At 44.6% G+C, this 13,964-nt stretch overlaps 1 protein-coding gene across 2 annotated transcripts in view; it reads left to right on the forward strand.

The window, feature by feature from the left end:
- The window catches only part of RPS6KA3 (ribosomal protein S6 kinase A3), a 131,639-nt gene that overhangs the window by 34,763 nt on the left and 82,912 nt on the right, over positions 1-13,964 (forward strand). For both annotated transcript variants that reach the window (XM_006116147.4, XM_006116148.4), the window contains exons 3-4: positions 4,493-4,609; positions 9,045-9,126. In XM_006116147.4, the coding sequence (XP_006116209.1) occupies positions 4,493-4,609; positions 9,045-9,126 (199 nt within the window). The remainder of the gene's footprint in view (positions 1-4,492; positions 4,610-9,044; positions 9,127-13,964) is intronic.

Raw genomic sequence — 13,964 nt, forward strand, 5'->3', positions numbered from 1 at the left:
TTTGGAACATAGTGTACTTATGAACAACTTTGAATAGTACATGAAAACTGCTAGTTTGAAGAAATCTTAGAATTAAAAATGAAGATTAGAAAGAAGCTGTGAGTCTGTCCAAGATACTCAGGAAAAAATGCCTTCTGACGTTTTATTGTAAATTCAAATAACGTATATGAATAATGTATAAGTAATACCAAACCTTATGGTTCCTGTTTCTTTGAGATTTGTATAGAAAGTGTTCACATCTCCTAAAGGTCTGAAGGTAGTTCCCTTCTTTATTAGTTACCAAAGGGGTGTCCCCGAAGTAAGAGTATACACATGTAAATACAGATAGCTTATATTAAATCACATCTATTTGGCCTAGAATAATCACAAAATATTTCAGAATGCATGTAGTTTAATATTAGAATAGAAACACTGCTAGATGTACACAAAGTTTGGAATATTTACAGCAGTATAGTTAGAGAAATATCTTATTCAACAGCCTAAAAGCTTTCAGCTAGCATTCCCCCACCACACTGTGGAGTAACCTAGGCTAGTGAGTGGCTGCATGCATGGCCCTCCTTCACCTGAGTGAGCCAAAAAATTGTCTCAACCCCAAGACCACCTTGTAGATCTACGTGTGTACCTTGAATTTGCAGTGTTTGCCAGTTGAACTGTAGCAGCACTTGAATTAGATGCAGAGAGAGCATATGGCTTTCACAGTGCTGTGTGCAATCAATCACATTTTATTTCATGTGCTTTACATGCATGTCAGTTTTGAAATACCAGTAGGGAAAAACTGCATGGATGAAAATCAGCAGCAACCCTGTGCATAGGCAATGGTAAACAAAATGTCTTGTGGACCACACACACAACCCCAATCAGCTGCATTCAGGTTGCTCACCACTGCCCTACCTCATTCAAGTGTGTTTTTGGCCCAGTTTGTGACCAGTTCCTCAAAAAATAAAATGAATGTCATCTTTTGGTGAATTTTGTATGGTTAATCATGTTTTTAAAAGCCAATCACTTCATCCTTGTGAGTCAATAAATAATAAAATTAAAGTATTCCTCCTCTTGAGTAAATTAAAGTCCAGTATACTAGGTGTTTCATTCTTTGTTAGCTTTTTGTTTCTATACCATTATTCTTGTTTAAGCACCAATGATGTATTTTAAACTGTGCAACACAGCTATAGTTCAAAGCTCTGGGAAATCTTTTACAGCGGAGTGAGCTGCTCTGTTTGGGGAACAAATAATTGGAATGCTCCTGTTCTGCCCTCTGAGGAACATAGTGACAGGCAGACTGCTGCTGCAAGGAGAGGGCTGGAGAGACTGCTGTGCTGCTTTTGATATTCTTTAGCACTAAGAGCACACAGAGCTATGAGAGAATCCCAAGAAGCACGGGGATCATCTCTGCCTTCCCACAACACTGCACTGCAGGATGCTTACACAAATTACTTTGCTCTATTTGTCCATAGGGTGCTAGCAATGTGGCCATGAAATATTGACAATGGGAGGCAGAAAAACCAGTTTGACTGTTTCTCACGTTTGGTGACATTTGCATATTGACAGCATGAATTTATTGTAACATCTGATCACATAGACGACCCCCCCCCATGCAGCACTGCCACTTTGAAATGCCTTGTGCAGCCTAAGGACTCCCCAGCTGGCCCTAGGCTGCATGCGCATTTCAAAGCAGCGTCACGTGGAGCCCAGGGTCTAGCCCCACGATCTATGCGGCATTACCGCTTTGTAGTACCCTCTCCTCTCCCCTTTCCTTACTGCCTCTTGCTGATAGAGGCGGCGGGGTTAGGGAACAAAATAGGCACTGGGAGCTATAAAAAAAAAAAAGAGAGAAGATGATAAAATGAGAGAGAACTTAAAGGCACAAAAATCCAAAAGGAGGAGGACAATATACATATAGGCTGTGTCTACATTGGCACCCTTTTCCGTAAAAGGGATGCTAATGAGACACTTCGGAATTGCAAATGCCACGGGGGATTTAAATATCCCCCGTGGCATTTGCATGAACATGGCTACCGCTTTTTTCCGGCTCGGGGTTTTGCCAGAGAAAAGCGCCAGTCTAGACAGGATCTTGCGGAAAATAAGCCCTTTTCCGGAAGATCCCTTATTCCTACTTGAAAGTAGGGCTTATTTTCTGCAAGATTCCGACTGGTCTCATTAGCATCCCTTTTCCGGAAAGGGGTGCCAATGTAGACACAGCCATAGAGACAAGAAGGGAACAATAAATAGGTAACTTTTACTCAGAGGAGAGCGACAAGAACTAGCAAAACCTCTACCAGGTGCCTTAAAATATTAAGGGTAATTACCTTGACAGGAAGATGCTTTTCTCCTCTGTACTAGCACCAAACCTATTTTTGGCATTAACATTTTTAATCATGTTGACCCCAATCCTGCAGTGTCAGCTATTTTGTCTGAAAACAGACTATAAGATTGGGCCCCATTGGAAAAACTTGGGCTGGGCAAAAATGATGAGATAGTCCACATTTCCTTACCTTGCATGAATGTGTTGGGGATTTAACCACTATCCCATATGGGGGATATAAACAGTTACATCAACATTGTGGTGATTAAAATCTTAATGGAAGTTTTTTCCTGAAGTTTCTACTGTAGTGGTGATTGAAAGAGGAGGCTACAAAACTATAGCTAAAATAGAGCTGTGCCATCAAATCGTAACCAAAGCTGCATATTTTGAAAAAAAAAATGCATTCATAAAGTACTACTAGAAGATTTATTCAGCATTGCTTGGGTTCTTAAATCCAGTTTTTGTTTTGGGGGGAAAAACAGAAAATGTACATGGTTTGGGGTTGGGAATGAGCAGTTCAGTATACAGGCTGGCCTAGGGGGAGAGAGGACTACCCCAGGTCTCTCTCTCTCTCTCTCTCTCTCTCTCTCTGCAGCAGCTTGGGGCACAGTGAGAAGCACCACTTCATGGCCACTGTGGATGGGGAGCTTCATCCCTCTCTGCCTGCCCTAAAGGGCCCCAGGATGGTGGGAGGCTTGGTGCTGGGGCAGTCCCAGATGAGGGGAAGGAGTGTGACCCCCTGTCAGTCCCTTTCACCTGCATAGTGATTGTCTTTTTTCTGTATGATTTTATGAAAAGTAGTCCCATTCCAGACATATCACATTTTCCTGGCACAACCAAACCCTTACCTTGCTTTAGTTTTAAATTATAAGCGGAAGCTATATATCAAATTTGGTGGTCCTAACTCTTACCATTTGGGAGGAGTTCTTGGACAGATGGGCAGACTGACTAACTGAAACGTTCTCAGATATGAAGATTACTAGGGGGCTGTGCCTTCTGCTTGCTGCACTTGCCAACCCACCTCATTTGGAGGTAGGCAGCCCCAGCTCTCCCCCCCAGTGGCCAGGGAGAGCCAGGCTGAGACGTGACATCCCTGGCCTGCCCCAGCTGCCAGTTCCCTCTGAGGCCAGACCAGTCCTGGCTTTCTACCTCTTCCACTGGCCACTGGGGCATTGGGCCAGGCTGGGCCACAGCAGGCCCAGCTCTCTCCCTCCAGCTGCCAGGGCCGAGGCTCCCCACTGCCACCAGGGATGGTCTAAGGCTTCCACTGCTCTTCCCCAAGACCCCTTCCCCCCCAACTCTTGCCCCCTTATGCCTTATCTCCCCCCATCCCTTCTCTCTCCCTCCTCTTCCTCAGAGCTTGGAAACCAGGGCTGGGGTGAGGTCATGCCCAGCTCTCCCCAGCTGCTGGAGAGGGGATTTCACTGGGCCTGTGCTCTCCCTCCCCCGCCCCGGTTGCCAGGGAGGTGGGGTCTACTCTGTGGCTTTGCCAGTTTCCGTGTTCTCCCCCAGTCACTGGGAAAGTGGGAGGAGGGAGGCCTTGGCACTGGAGCAGAGCACTGGGAAAAGAGGTGGGGAGAAGGAGGGAGGAGTCAGGTGGGACTCAGAGTGATGAGATGATGTCACTCTGTTATCCCACAGGAAAAGTTTTTTTTTTTATATATAGTGAGAGATCAGTGCATTGAAAAGTGACCAGTAATGACCTATATTAATGTCTAATCTCACACAACCAAAACATCCTTGCCCTGTCCACTGTTCTGCCCTTTCTCTGATGCCACATCACTATTCACTCCATCTCCTCCTTCCATCTCTCACTCTCTCCCCTTCTCACTTTCACCAGGATGGGGCAGGTGGTTGGGGAGGAGGTGCGAGTTCTGGGCTTGGGTCGAGGGGTTTGAAGTATGGGTGGGAGCTCTGGAATGAGCTTTTACTTTGGGAGAAAATTTGCACATCCTTTGATTTTACAGGTGACACATTCTATTCATTCAACTGATTTGTGTTATTTCTGCACTCTCCATATGTAGAAACTTAGAATTGCCTATTATATAATTAGGATTCAATTCTAGACTGATAATTGTGTGTCTTCATCAGTTTCACTATTGCTGATATTTGTGAATAGATTTGTGATGTTTACAAAATATTTTGGAAGGCATGACATTAACCTGCAGTTATTTTTTATATTTTCCTTGCCAGGAAGAAGGCAATATCAAAGAGATTGCAATAACACATCATGTAAAGGAAGGACATGAGAAAGCAGACTCATCACAGTTTGAACTTCTTAAAGTTCTAGGGCAAGGTTCTTTTGGAAAGGTAAGTTAGTTGTATATATTTTTGTAGAAGGGTTATCAATAGCCCTGATATTGGAAAGTCATAAGGATGACATATTAAAAATATCTTACATTCAAGCTGTAGTCTTAGATTATTTCCTAAATTGAGCTTTATTAACGAAGCACTCAAGTTCTGGCAGTTCTTCACGCAGGGCATAGTCAACCTGTGGGACTCCTTGCCAGAGGAGTCTGTGAAGGGTAGAACTGTAACAGAGTTTAAAGAGAAGCTAGATAAATTCATGGAGGTTAGGTCCATAAAAGGCTATTAGCCAGGGGGTAGGAATGGTGTCCCTGCCCTCTGTTTGTCAGATGCTGGAGATGGATGGCACGAGACAAATCGCTTGATCATTGTCTTTGGTCCACCCCCTCCGGGGCACTTGGCGCTGGCCACTGTCGGCAGACAGGCTGCTGGGCTAGATGGACCTTTGGTCTGACCCAGTATGGCCATTCTTATGTTTTTATGTTCTTTTGAAACCAGTAAATCTGTTCCAAATTTAGCTGTTCTGTAAACCATAGAAAGATTCCAATTCTCTCTTCATGCGACTCCGGTATGAAAGTTTTCTAAAGATATTTAGTATTAATATGGACAAGTGTATGCTTCCTGGATTGATTGACCCCTCATATCTTTAACCCACTGTCATATCTGGGGGGGAAAAGAATGTGGTAGGCAGAATGGCCATCAGTAAGGAAAAAGTATTTCACAATGTAGGATGGCTCTAGTTTTGTTCATGGGCTACAGAAAATGAGTTTTGGTTCTGTAGTCACTGAATAAATAAGTGATATTTGGTAACCTCACAGGGTTGTTTCTATCATACAATATCTATCAAAATTGGACAAGGCAGGGCTGTTCCTCATCTTCAGTATATTTGGAGATTTTGATAGACTCATTTGCACTCATCTTAAATGATAACCTTAATACTTTGAGTATTAAAACAGGTACTATCACAAGAAAGATCTCTTTGCTTGCAGATAATTAGTCACTTTTGCACTCACAGGAATATTTAAAACTTTAACTGGGTTCTGGATATGTGCAAGGCTCACAATCAAGTGAGGAAGCTTGAAATATATCATATGAGCCAACAGTACTTTCTGGTTTCCTCTTAATATTAGAATCCAGATTAAGTACTGATCATAAACCTAAAGATGTTTTAACCTCCTGTTATACTTGAATTCTGAACCAGTCTTAGCTAAAAATCATAATTGAAGAGAGATGAGGACAACCTGTCTATGCCTAATTTAGTCAAGTAAGGCACAGTATCTGCTAAGTTTATTTTTGGTTGAGTGTGTTTTTAATCTGCCTTGTATTTATTTAAGAAATAGCACAGAAAAACAATTATTTGGATAAATAGAAATGTTTTTGACAATAGCATTGACATTCATCTAAATGTTTAATAAGGTACAAATCCTAAAGTTATTACCTGTCTGTACCCTGTTTTTTTTATCAAGAAATACTAGCCAAGTCATTATATGAAAACCTCTGAATTTAGGTAAAGATGAGTAATCCAGGATAAAGAAAGCAATCTTCGAACCATTAGCAATTATATTTGAGATCTCATAGATGACATAGTTTTACAGGTAGGGACCTTCCTGGTCCAACACACTCAGGACCTAACTGGTCCTGGATGAGGAATTTTGCTGGTCCAGGGGAGATTATGTCTGGCTCCTGCTACCAAGCCTCCCAGCTGTCTCCTTACCTCCACCACCTGTCCCTGGAGTGGCTGCCCTACCTGTCCCCCACATCTCCCTGCTAAGCCAGGCTCCCAGTGCGCCGGGCTCTTGTTCCACTACCGTGTGCCAGGCAGCCCAGCTGCAGGGGCCTACCCGCCTGCCCTCCACTGGAACTCTCTGGTCCTGGAACAGAAAGAGTCCCAGTTTACAGAGGTTCAACCTGTATTCATCACTTCTAAAAGGCCTTGATGCCTGGGCAGTTCTTAAATATTAATAACTCATAATTTTGAAGCCACAGTAACTCCAAGGGCCTGATTCTCATTAACACCAGAATATGTTTGTATTTCTCTGGTATCCACTGGCATTTTAGTGTACATGAGATCTGGGCCCAAAAATATTAAATATAGTTTACTGTACCAAACAGTAAAACTTGATTCACATAACAGTTGCATTACATCTAACTGCCCAATGTGTCATAACTCTATCCAGTCACTAGCACAAACATGTGTGATCATCCTCTGTTGTCAGATTTACCCTGAGTGGTTAATAGCAAATACTAAATTATGGCTCAAAATCCCCTTCACTAGTGAACCAAAACACCAATATAAAATGGTTTGTATTTGGCTCTTACTAAACATAGAATTTGTCTTCATTGGAAATCAATACATCACCCTTCCATATCTGCCTTGTTTAGAGATATTAAAAACATAATCCCTCTAAAGAAATCCAGTTATATTGCAAAAGAAAATGAAACATGCTTTGATTGAGTCTGGTATTACTTTACTAATACATGTGATGTTTGATCATAGTATACTATAGCAAGGTAGTTGGGCACAAACAGCTTTGTAATTTTCTGGAATATTTAAAAAAAAAACTTTTAGAATAATTAATATATTTCCTTTAATTACTTATGAACAGTTGTTAGACTTGCAGTCGTTATATTTGTTTCCTTTCTAAATTAACTCTTCTACTCATCCCAACTATATGTAATATCTGCAGCTTGCTTATAACTGGGGGTACGTCTACACTTGCTCCCTACTTTGAAGTAGGGAGGCAAATGAAGCATACCGAAGTTGCAAATCAAGCGCGGGATTTAAATATCCTCATTGCATGAGGAGTACCACTTAATTTGAGGGAAAGGATTTAAATCGGACTACCGCATCTACACGCCACAAGTTACATCGAGCAACCGGCATTTTAAAATAGCGACCGTCCGTGAAAATGCTAATCAAGCGCGGGATATTTAAATCTCGTGCTTGATTTGCAACTTCAGTATGCTTCATTTGCCTCCTTACTTCAAAGTAGGGCGCAAGTGTAGACATACCCTGGGTTTTTTGTCACCTTCCTATTAATTCCTATAAAATGTGAAACTGCTTGAAGAGAAATACTTCAAAAACTTTTCTGTAACTGAAGAGAATGGGCAGAATGTTTAATTTGCTGTTTCATTTAATTGCTTTTTAAATGCTTATTAGAGCAACTTCAGACTAAGGATGCTAAGAAGCAGGTAATTGACTAATTGTGTAGTTAAGGGGAGTCAGAGTCCAGGAGCTACCCCCTCTGCAACTTAAATGTAATAGGAGCCAGGCGCACAGGCATCCAGCTCCTACTATATTTAAACTGCAGAGCCGCAGCGGGGGTAGGTCCGAGACGTGACATGAGCCAGGACTAAGCAGTCCCAGCTTGCGCCAAGTCACAGATCACCATGGCTCTGCCATTTAAATGTAGTAAGAACCCCCTGGCTCTTACTACATTCAAAAGGTAGAGGCACAGTCTGGGTAGGTCCGGGACCCAGCACAAGCCGGGACTGAGCAGTTCCGGCTCTCACTGGATCCCAGACCACTGCACCTCTGCCTCCCCTGCCCTTCTCTCCCCCTCCAGCCCTGTGGAGATGGTGCTGGGGCTTTTAAGCCATTTCCCTCCAGCACCAACCAATTCCTGCTCTTTTCCCCCTGCCCCCAAGAGAAGGGGGAAGTAAGTAGTTGAGTAGTGACTCAACTAGTCGCTTACATCCCTACTTAACACTAGTGGTGGGAAAAAGTACCCAAAAAATTACTTGAGTAAAAGTACTGCAATTTCTGGAAAACTACTTGAATAAAAGTACAAATGTAAAATTGTCCTCAAGTACAGGCAGTCCCCGGGTTACGTACAAGATAGGGACTGTAGGTTTGTTCTTAAGTTGAATCTGTATGTAAGTCGGAACTGGCGTCCAGATTCAGCCGCTGCTGAAACTGACCGCCAGTTCTGACTTACATACAGATTCAACTTAAGAACCCCAAGCTTCCCCAAATCAGCTGCTGCTGAAACTGATCAGCGCTGATTCCAGGAAGCCTGGGGCAGAGCAACTCTGCCTCGGGCTTCCTGTAGTCAGCGCTGGTCAGTTTCAGCAGCGGCTGACTTGGGGACGCCTGGGGCAGAGCAGCTGGGATGCTGCTGGGTTGCTCCTGCTCCTCGGCGCTACTGGACCAACCCAGCAGCATCCCAGCTGCTCTGCCCCAGGCGTCCTGATTCAGCCACTGCTGAAACTGACCAGCAGCGGCTGAATCAGGACCTGGGGCAGAGCAGCTGGGGTGCTGCTGGGTTGGTCCAGTAGTGCCCAGAGCGGCGCTGCAGGACCAATCGGCAGCGCCCCAGCTGCTCTGCTCCAGGGTCCAAAACAAAAGCCTGGTCTGCTGGGGGGGGGGGGGGGTCAGCTTACTTATCTGATTTATATTTATCTAATTTAAGAACTTTTTAAAATATATTGAATACAGGTATTTCTTGTCAAAAAAATCTCAGGATCAGATGCTAGACAGCTTTATGCAATGAAGGTATTAAAAAAAGCTACGCTCAAAGGTAAGTGATCATTGAAGTAATTTAATGTACAGAAATTGATGTGTATGTGTGTACCAAACCTTCATCTTTTGCAAACAAATGTAAATATACTGTTAAAAATTTAGTTCGACACAGAGCTTTTAAGTACACATTTAACTTAATTCTAAACCATGAAATATGACAAAGTACTGTCCTTGTATTGTAAACACAAAAGGACTAATGAATGAATGAAAGCATCATGTTTGTAGAATTTTTATGAAAACAAAGCTGTCATGGAAAGAAAACTGACAGGATGACAACAAATAAGTTGACGTGAATCTGTGTACATTAGACAGGACATTTTCTAAAACTTTTAGTACAAATTTAATTATAATGTAGTTTGATAAAATTTGAAATAAATAATACGCTTGAACCTCTGTAGTCCGAGTGTCCCTAATCCAGGAACACCCATGATACAGAGGAGTAAGTGACTCTGTGTGCTGGTGCTGCCCCTTCTCCCTAATTAGGGTAACGTAATGCAGCAATGTGCTTCCCCTGCAGCTTTTCCCCACCACTTCCATAGCAGTGGGGGCTCATGCCTGGGAGTGGTGGGGAGCATGGAGCCACACGTGACCCCTGGAGCAGGACGCTAGGTAATCTCTCTAACTCAATCCCGCTCATGCCTACACTACGCAGCACCCTCCTTGGCCTGGCAAAATCTTCAGTCCAGCATAACCTGCTTCTAGGGTTGGCAGGTGTCTGGTATTGACCCAGATAGTCTGGTATTTTTGCCTCCTGTCCGGTAAAAAAAAAAAATTCAGAAAATACCGGACACCTAAAATGTCCGGTATTTTTTTATTTTTTTTTCCCCTGCCGGGAGGTGAAAATACCAAACACCTGGCAAACCTACAACACACTCAGCAACCGGGCCCGGATCCCCCGCCTAGCTCCACCTCCCCCACCCCTCCACTTACTTGATTCCGCAGGGGAGCGGTCTTGTGGCTGGAGCAGAAAAACAAGATGGCCGGGAGTGTGTGTGGCAGTGTGTGACTGACTCTGTGTAAGTGTACACAGACTGGGTGTGTATGATAATGACAAGAATGCATTCTGGCTGTTGCTGGGTAAGTTTCTGAGAGAAGTCATGCGCTGTTTAAGACTGGGAAAATTGTCTTGCTCTGTTTTCTCCCTCTCCCAGTCTGCAGAGATGGGGTATGGGAGGAAGAGTGAGCGTGAGAGAGAGGAAATCCATTCTCCCCTCCCCGCCACACAGTTCGCAGGTCAATCCTGGAAGCAGCTCATTGTAGGATGGAGCAAGGTGTGGAGAAGGGGCAGCTAAGCACATGTTGTCAGCTATAAGTATACACAGTCTGCTAATTGGCTGGATATGCTGGAGAGAGATGTTGACAGGCCAGATCTGACCCCTGGGCCTGATTTTGCCCACTCCTGGTTAAGTGGGAGGTTTTCTCCCTCCTGTGTGCTTTGACATCAGCGCATGCATGGGCATGCAAGCCTATGGATCTTGTGGCAAGCATATACCTAAAAGTGACCCTCACACTTCCTGTTTAAAGTGTTTTAAAAGAAGAACATCAGAAGGATCTCTCTCAGATCCCTCAAATTGAATAAGATTTCCCCTTGGATGCCTATAACTGATGAGTGTGAAGATGTTAAATTAGTTCAGTTCTGGCAAGGAAAACTCTGTCAGTGGCTGTACATGAGGTCTCTCTCTCCATCGGCACAGACACCTGTGGCAGGCTTTCTGATCTTCTTCATGGAGACAACGCTTGATCTCCAAGTGTCGGGCACCATTCTTGATGGTGGGCCTCCAGTTTACCTGATCCTCCATTTGCCTCTCTCAGGTGTCGGCACCAATGTTATTTCCCCTGCCTGCCACGAGACCTTGTCCCAGTCCTCAGCTTAGCATAGAAAATCCGTTTGGCAAACATGTCAGGTATCTTGACCACATGACCAGACAATCGTAGCTGCCTGTGGGCATTTGCCTGAATGCTGCAAGAATCAGCCTCTGCAAGGACACTAATGTTGGCCTGTCTGTTCTGCCACGTGATGCCCAATATTCTCAGGTACCTTTGGTGGAATTTCTCCAGATATTTAGTATGACATGTATAAGGAGTCCAGGCTCCAGCTCCATATAGCAATGTTGGAATAACAACAGCATTATAGATGTCGATTTTGGTCTGTGTCTTGATGTCACACTCATTGTCAGTGTCAGCATTACTGGACAGATAACATGATAAGGATGTTAAAGACTAGTTGACTTTATGCTTATCAGCTGCTTATCAGATAGTCAAGTCTACTAGTCACTTCCCCTCCCCCCCTTTGCTGCCTCTATCAGACAGAGGTAGAAAAGGGGGTGGGTGAAGAGGGAGTACTTCAAAGCAGCAGCTGTCCCCAGGCTCCATGTGGCATTTCCACAGAACCTGGAGTCAGCTGGATGCCGCGGAAATGCCACACGGAGCCCTGGATCTGCTGGGGAGTCCCGAGCTGGCCCCAGCTCTGCGTGGCATATCCAAGTGCTGCATGGAGCCTGGGGTCAGCTGAGGAATCTAAGTCTCCCGCTGACCCCAGGCTCTAGGTGGGCACTTCTGCTTTGAAATGCACAAGAGCCCCCACTGGGGACTCTTGTACATTTCAAAGCTGGCATGCCATGGATCTCCACTGTCCCCGGGCTTCACATGGAGTTCTGCATTCCTCCGTTGAAATGTACAAGTGCCTATCGAGTAGTAAATTAATAGGTATTTAACATCCTTAATAGAGTATCACGGTCTGCATGTTATTATTTAAGACATAATGACGAATTTTGGTGTACTGCCAAAGTGTCTCAGGGTCTTCCAGAGGGCCTTTTGGTTGACAGTCCAATGCTTTAGTCAAATCGATGAATGCCATATACAGAGGCTGATGGTGTTCCCGACCCTTCTCCTGTAGTAGGCAGGCAGAAAAGATCATATTGGTCATTCCTCACCCTGGTCAGAAGCCACATTGTAACTGAGAAAAGACTTCTTCAGCTGGTGGAAGGAGATGTTCAGAAGGACTTTAGAATTTTACCTGCAGTTGAAAGTAAGGAGATCCCTTAGTAGTTTCCTGTCGCCCTTCTTAAAGGTGGTCACTGTGATGGCATTTCTGAGCTTGCTGGATACGGTTTCTTCTCTCCAGATCATCAGAATGAGGGTGTATAGGCACTGCAGCAAGGATGGACTTCCCTGTTTGAATATCTTGGCGGGGATTCTGTCAGTTCCTATGGCCTTGTTGAATAGTAATAGAGATGTAGCCGTGTTAGTTGTGGCCTTGTTGTCTTTCATCTTTTTTGTGGCTGCCTGGACCTTGCAGATGGAGAGTTCACAATCCATTTCGACATGGGCAGGTTGACTGGTGATCATGTTGAAAATGCTGTTGATAATTGCATAATGGTTGAACAGGTAGCTGAACTATTTCTGCCACTGGCAATTGATGCCATGTTTGGTCTTATCAAGTGATGTCCCATTTGCTGATCATAGGGGAGTGAAACCCTGTTTTGACAGTCCATAAATTACTCCAATAGCATTGAAGAACTCATGACTGTTGTTGGAGTCATCATAGGCCTGTATTTTCTTTACTTTGTCTTTCCACCAGTTGTTTATAAGGACTCTTTGTATAATTCCATGTTTGTTCTGCTGTGATGAGAAGTTGCTATGCTATACTTTACATCATCTGCATTTAATATCAGTTAGTTCCTGGTTCTCCTTATTAGTATCAAACCAATTAGAATGATCACCACCCATCTGTAAGACCTTCAAGCCCCTTACATTAAAAGACCGGGATCCGCATTCAAAGGTCCTTTTAATGGAGGTTGCTCTTTGACCTCAATTACACCACGTGCTACAGACTCGGCACTGACTGACGCATCATCTGTCTGAAGCACACCAGTGTCATCAGTGCATGGGCAGGGATGCCAGGTGGGTTGCCTTATAGACTTTTTGAGATGCTCTCACCACAGGTACTGGCCCCAATTGCTGGCAGTACAGCCAAAGAAGAAGAGGTAAGAAAGAGGGAGGTCCCTTGCAAAAGATAGGCCAAAGGTGTAACCCAAATTGGGCCACCAGCTTTCTGCTCTGCCTCTGAGCACTGCTGAAAAGTCCCCGACACTGCTTCTATCTTGTTCTCTGGTTCAAGCGGCTAGTTTGTTTGTTTGCTCTATACTCCTGAAGTGTTTCAGGCTGCCTAGGATCTCCTTCATTCTACGGCTCGCTTCTCATAGCTGGCACCTGCCCCACCACTGGCACCTTCTAGGGGCAAGCCAGCTATGATGTCCCGGCGCTCTTTCCCCAGCACTGTGCTCCCTGGTGCTGCAGACTGACTTTCCATCTGGAGTCTGTGCCAAGAAGTTCTACTCAAAGATGGCCATCCTGTACAAACACCTCTGAGTTGGAATCAGGAAGATCAAGTCGAAGCAGGAGCTGTGTATCACCATCAGATATGGAACAGCCACAGTGGCAGGCACCATCACAATGGCCCTTTTGAACCCCCTTGGCTTTTCATCAGAAACAGAGCAGAAGTCAAGGGTAACACTCGGGGACAGTATCAGTGGCATCAGCTACCTTTGTGCCACCAACAGCACCCTCTGCTCACGTGCCAATTTGAGCCTTGGCACCGCCATTGGCTTTGACCCTAGCGCCTCATGAAATAGCACAGTTGCCAAACACTGACACCGGTCCTACCTCCAACTTCAGTGCTGACTCCCACTCCAGCATTGATTGGGCATTGGTACCTATGCCGTTATCTGCTCTGTGTACACTCTCTGCACCAGTTCAGGCACTGTGTCCACTGGCACCAGCTGCTTTGTCATCAAAGACACCAATGCTGTTCACAGAATCTGTCCTGCTGGTTTC

This window comes from Pelodiscus sinensis, chromosome 1 (assembly GCF_049634645.1).
Source record: "Pelodiscus sinensis isolate JC-2024 chromosome 1, ASM4963464v1, whole genome shotgun sequence".
Classification (NCBI taxonomy): Eukaryota; Metazoa; Chordata; order Testudines; family Trionychidae; genus Pelodiscus; species Pelodiscus sinensis.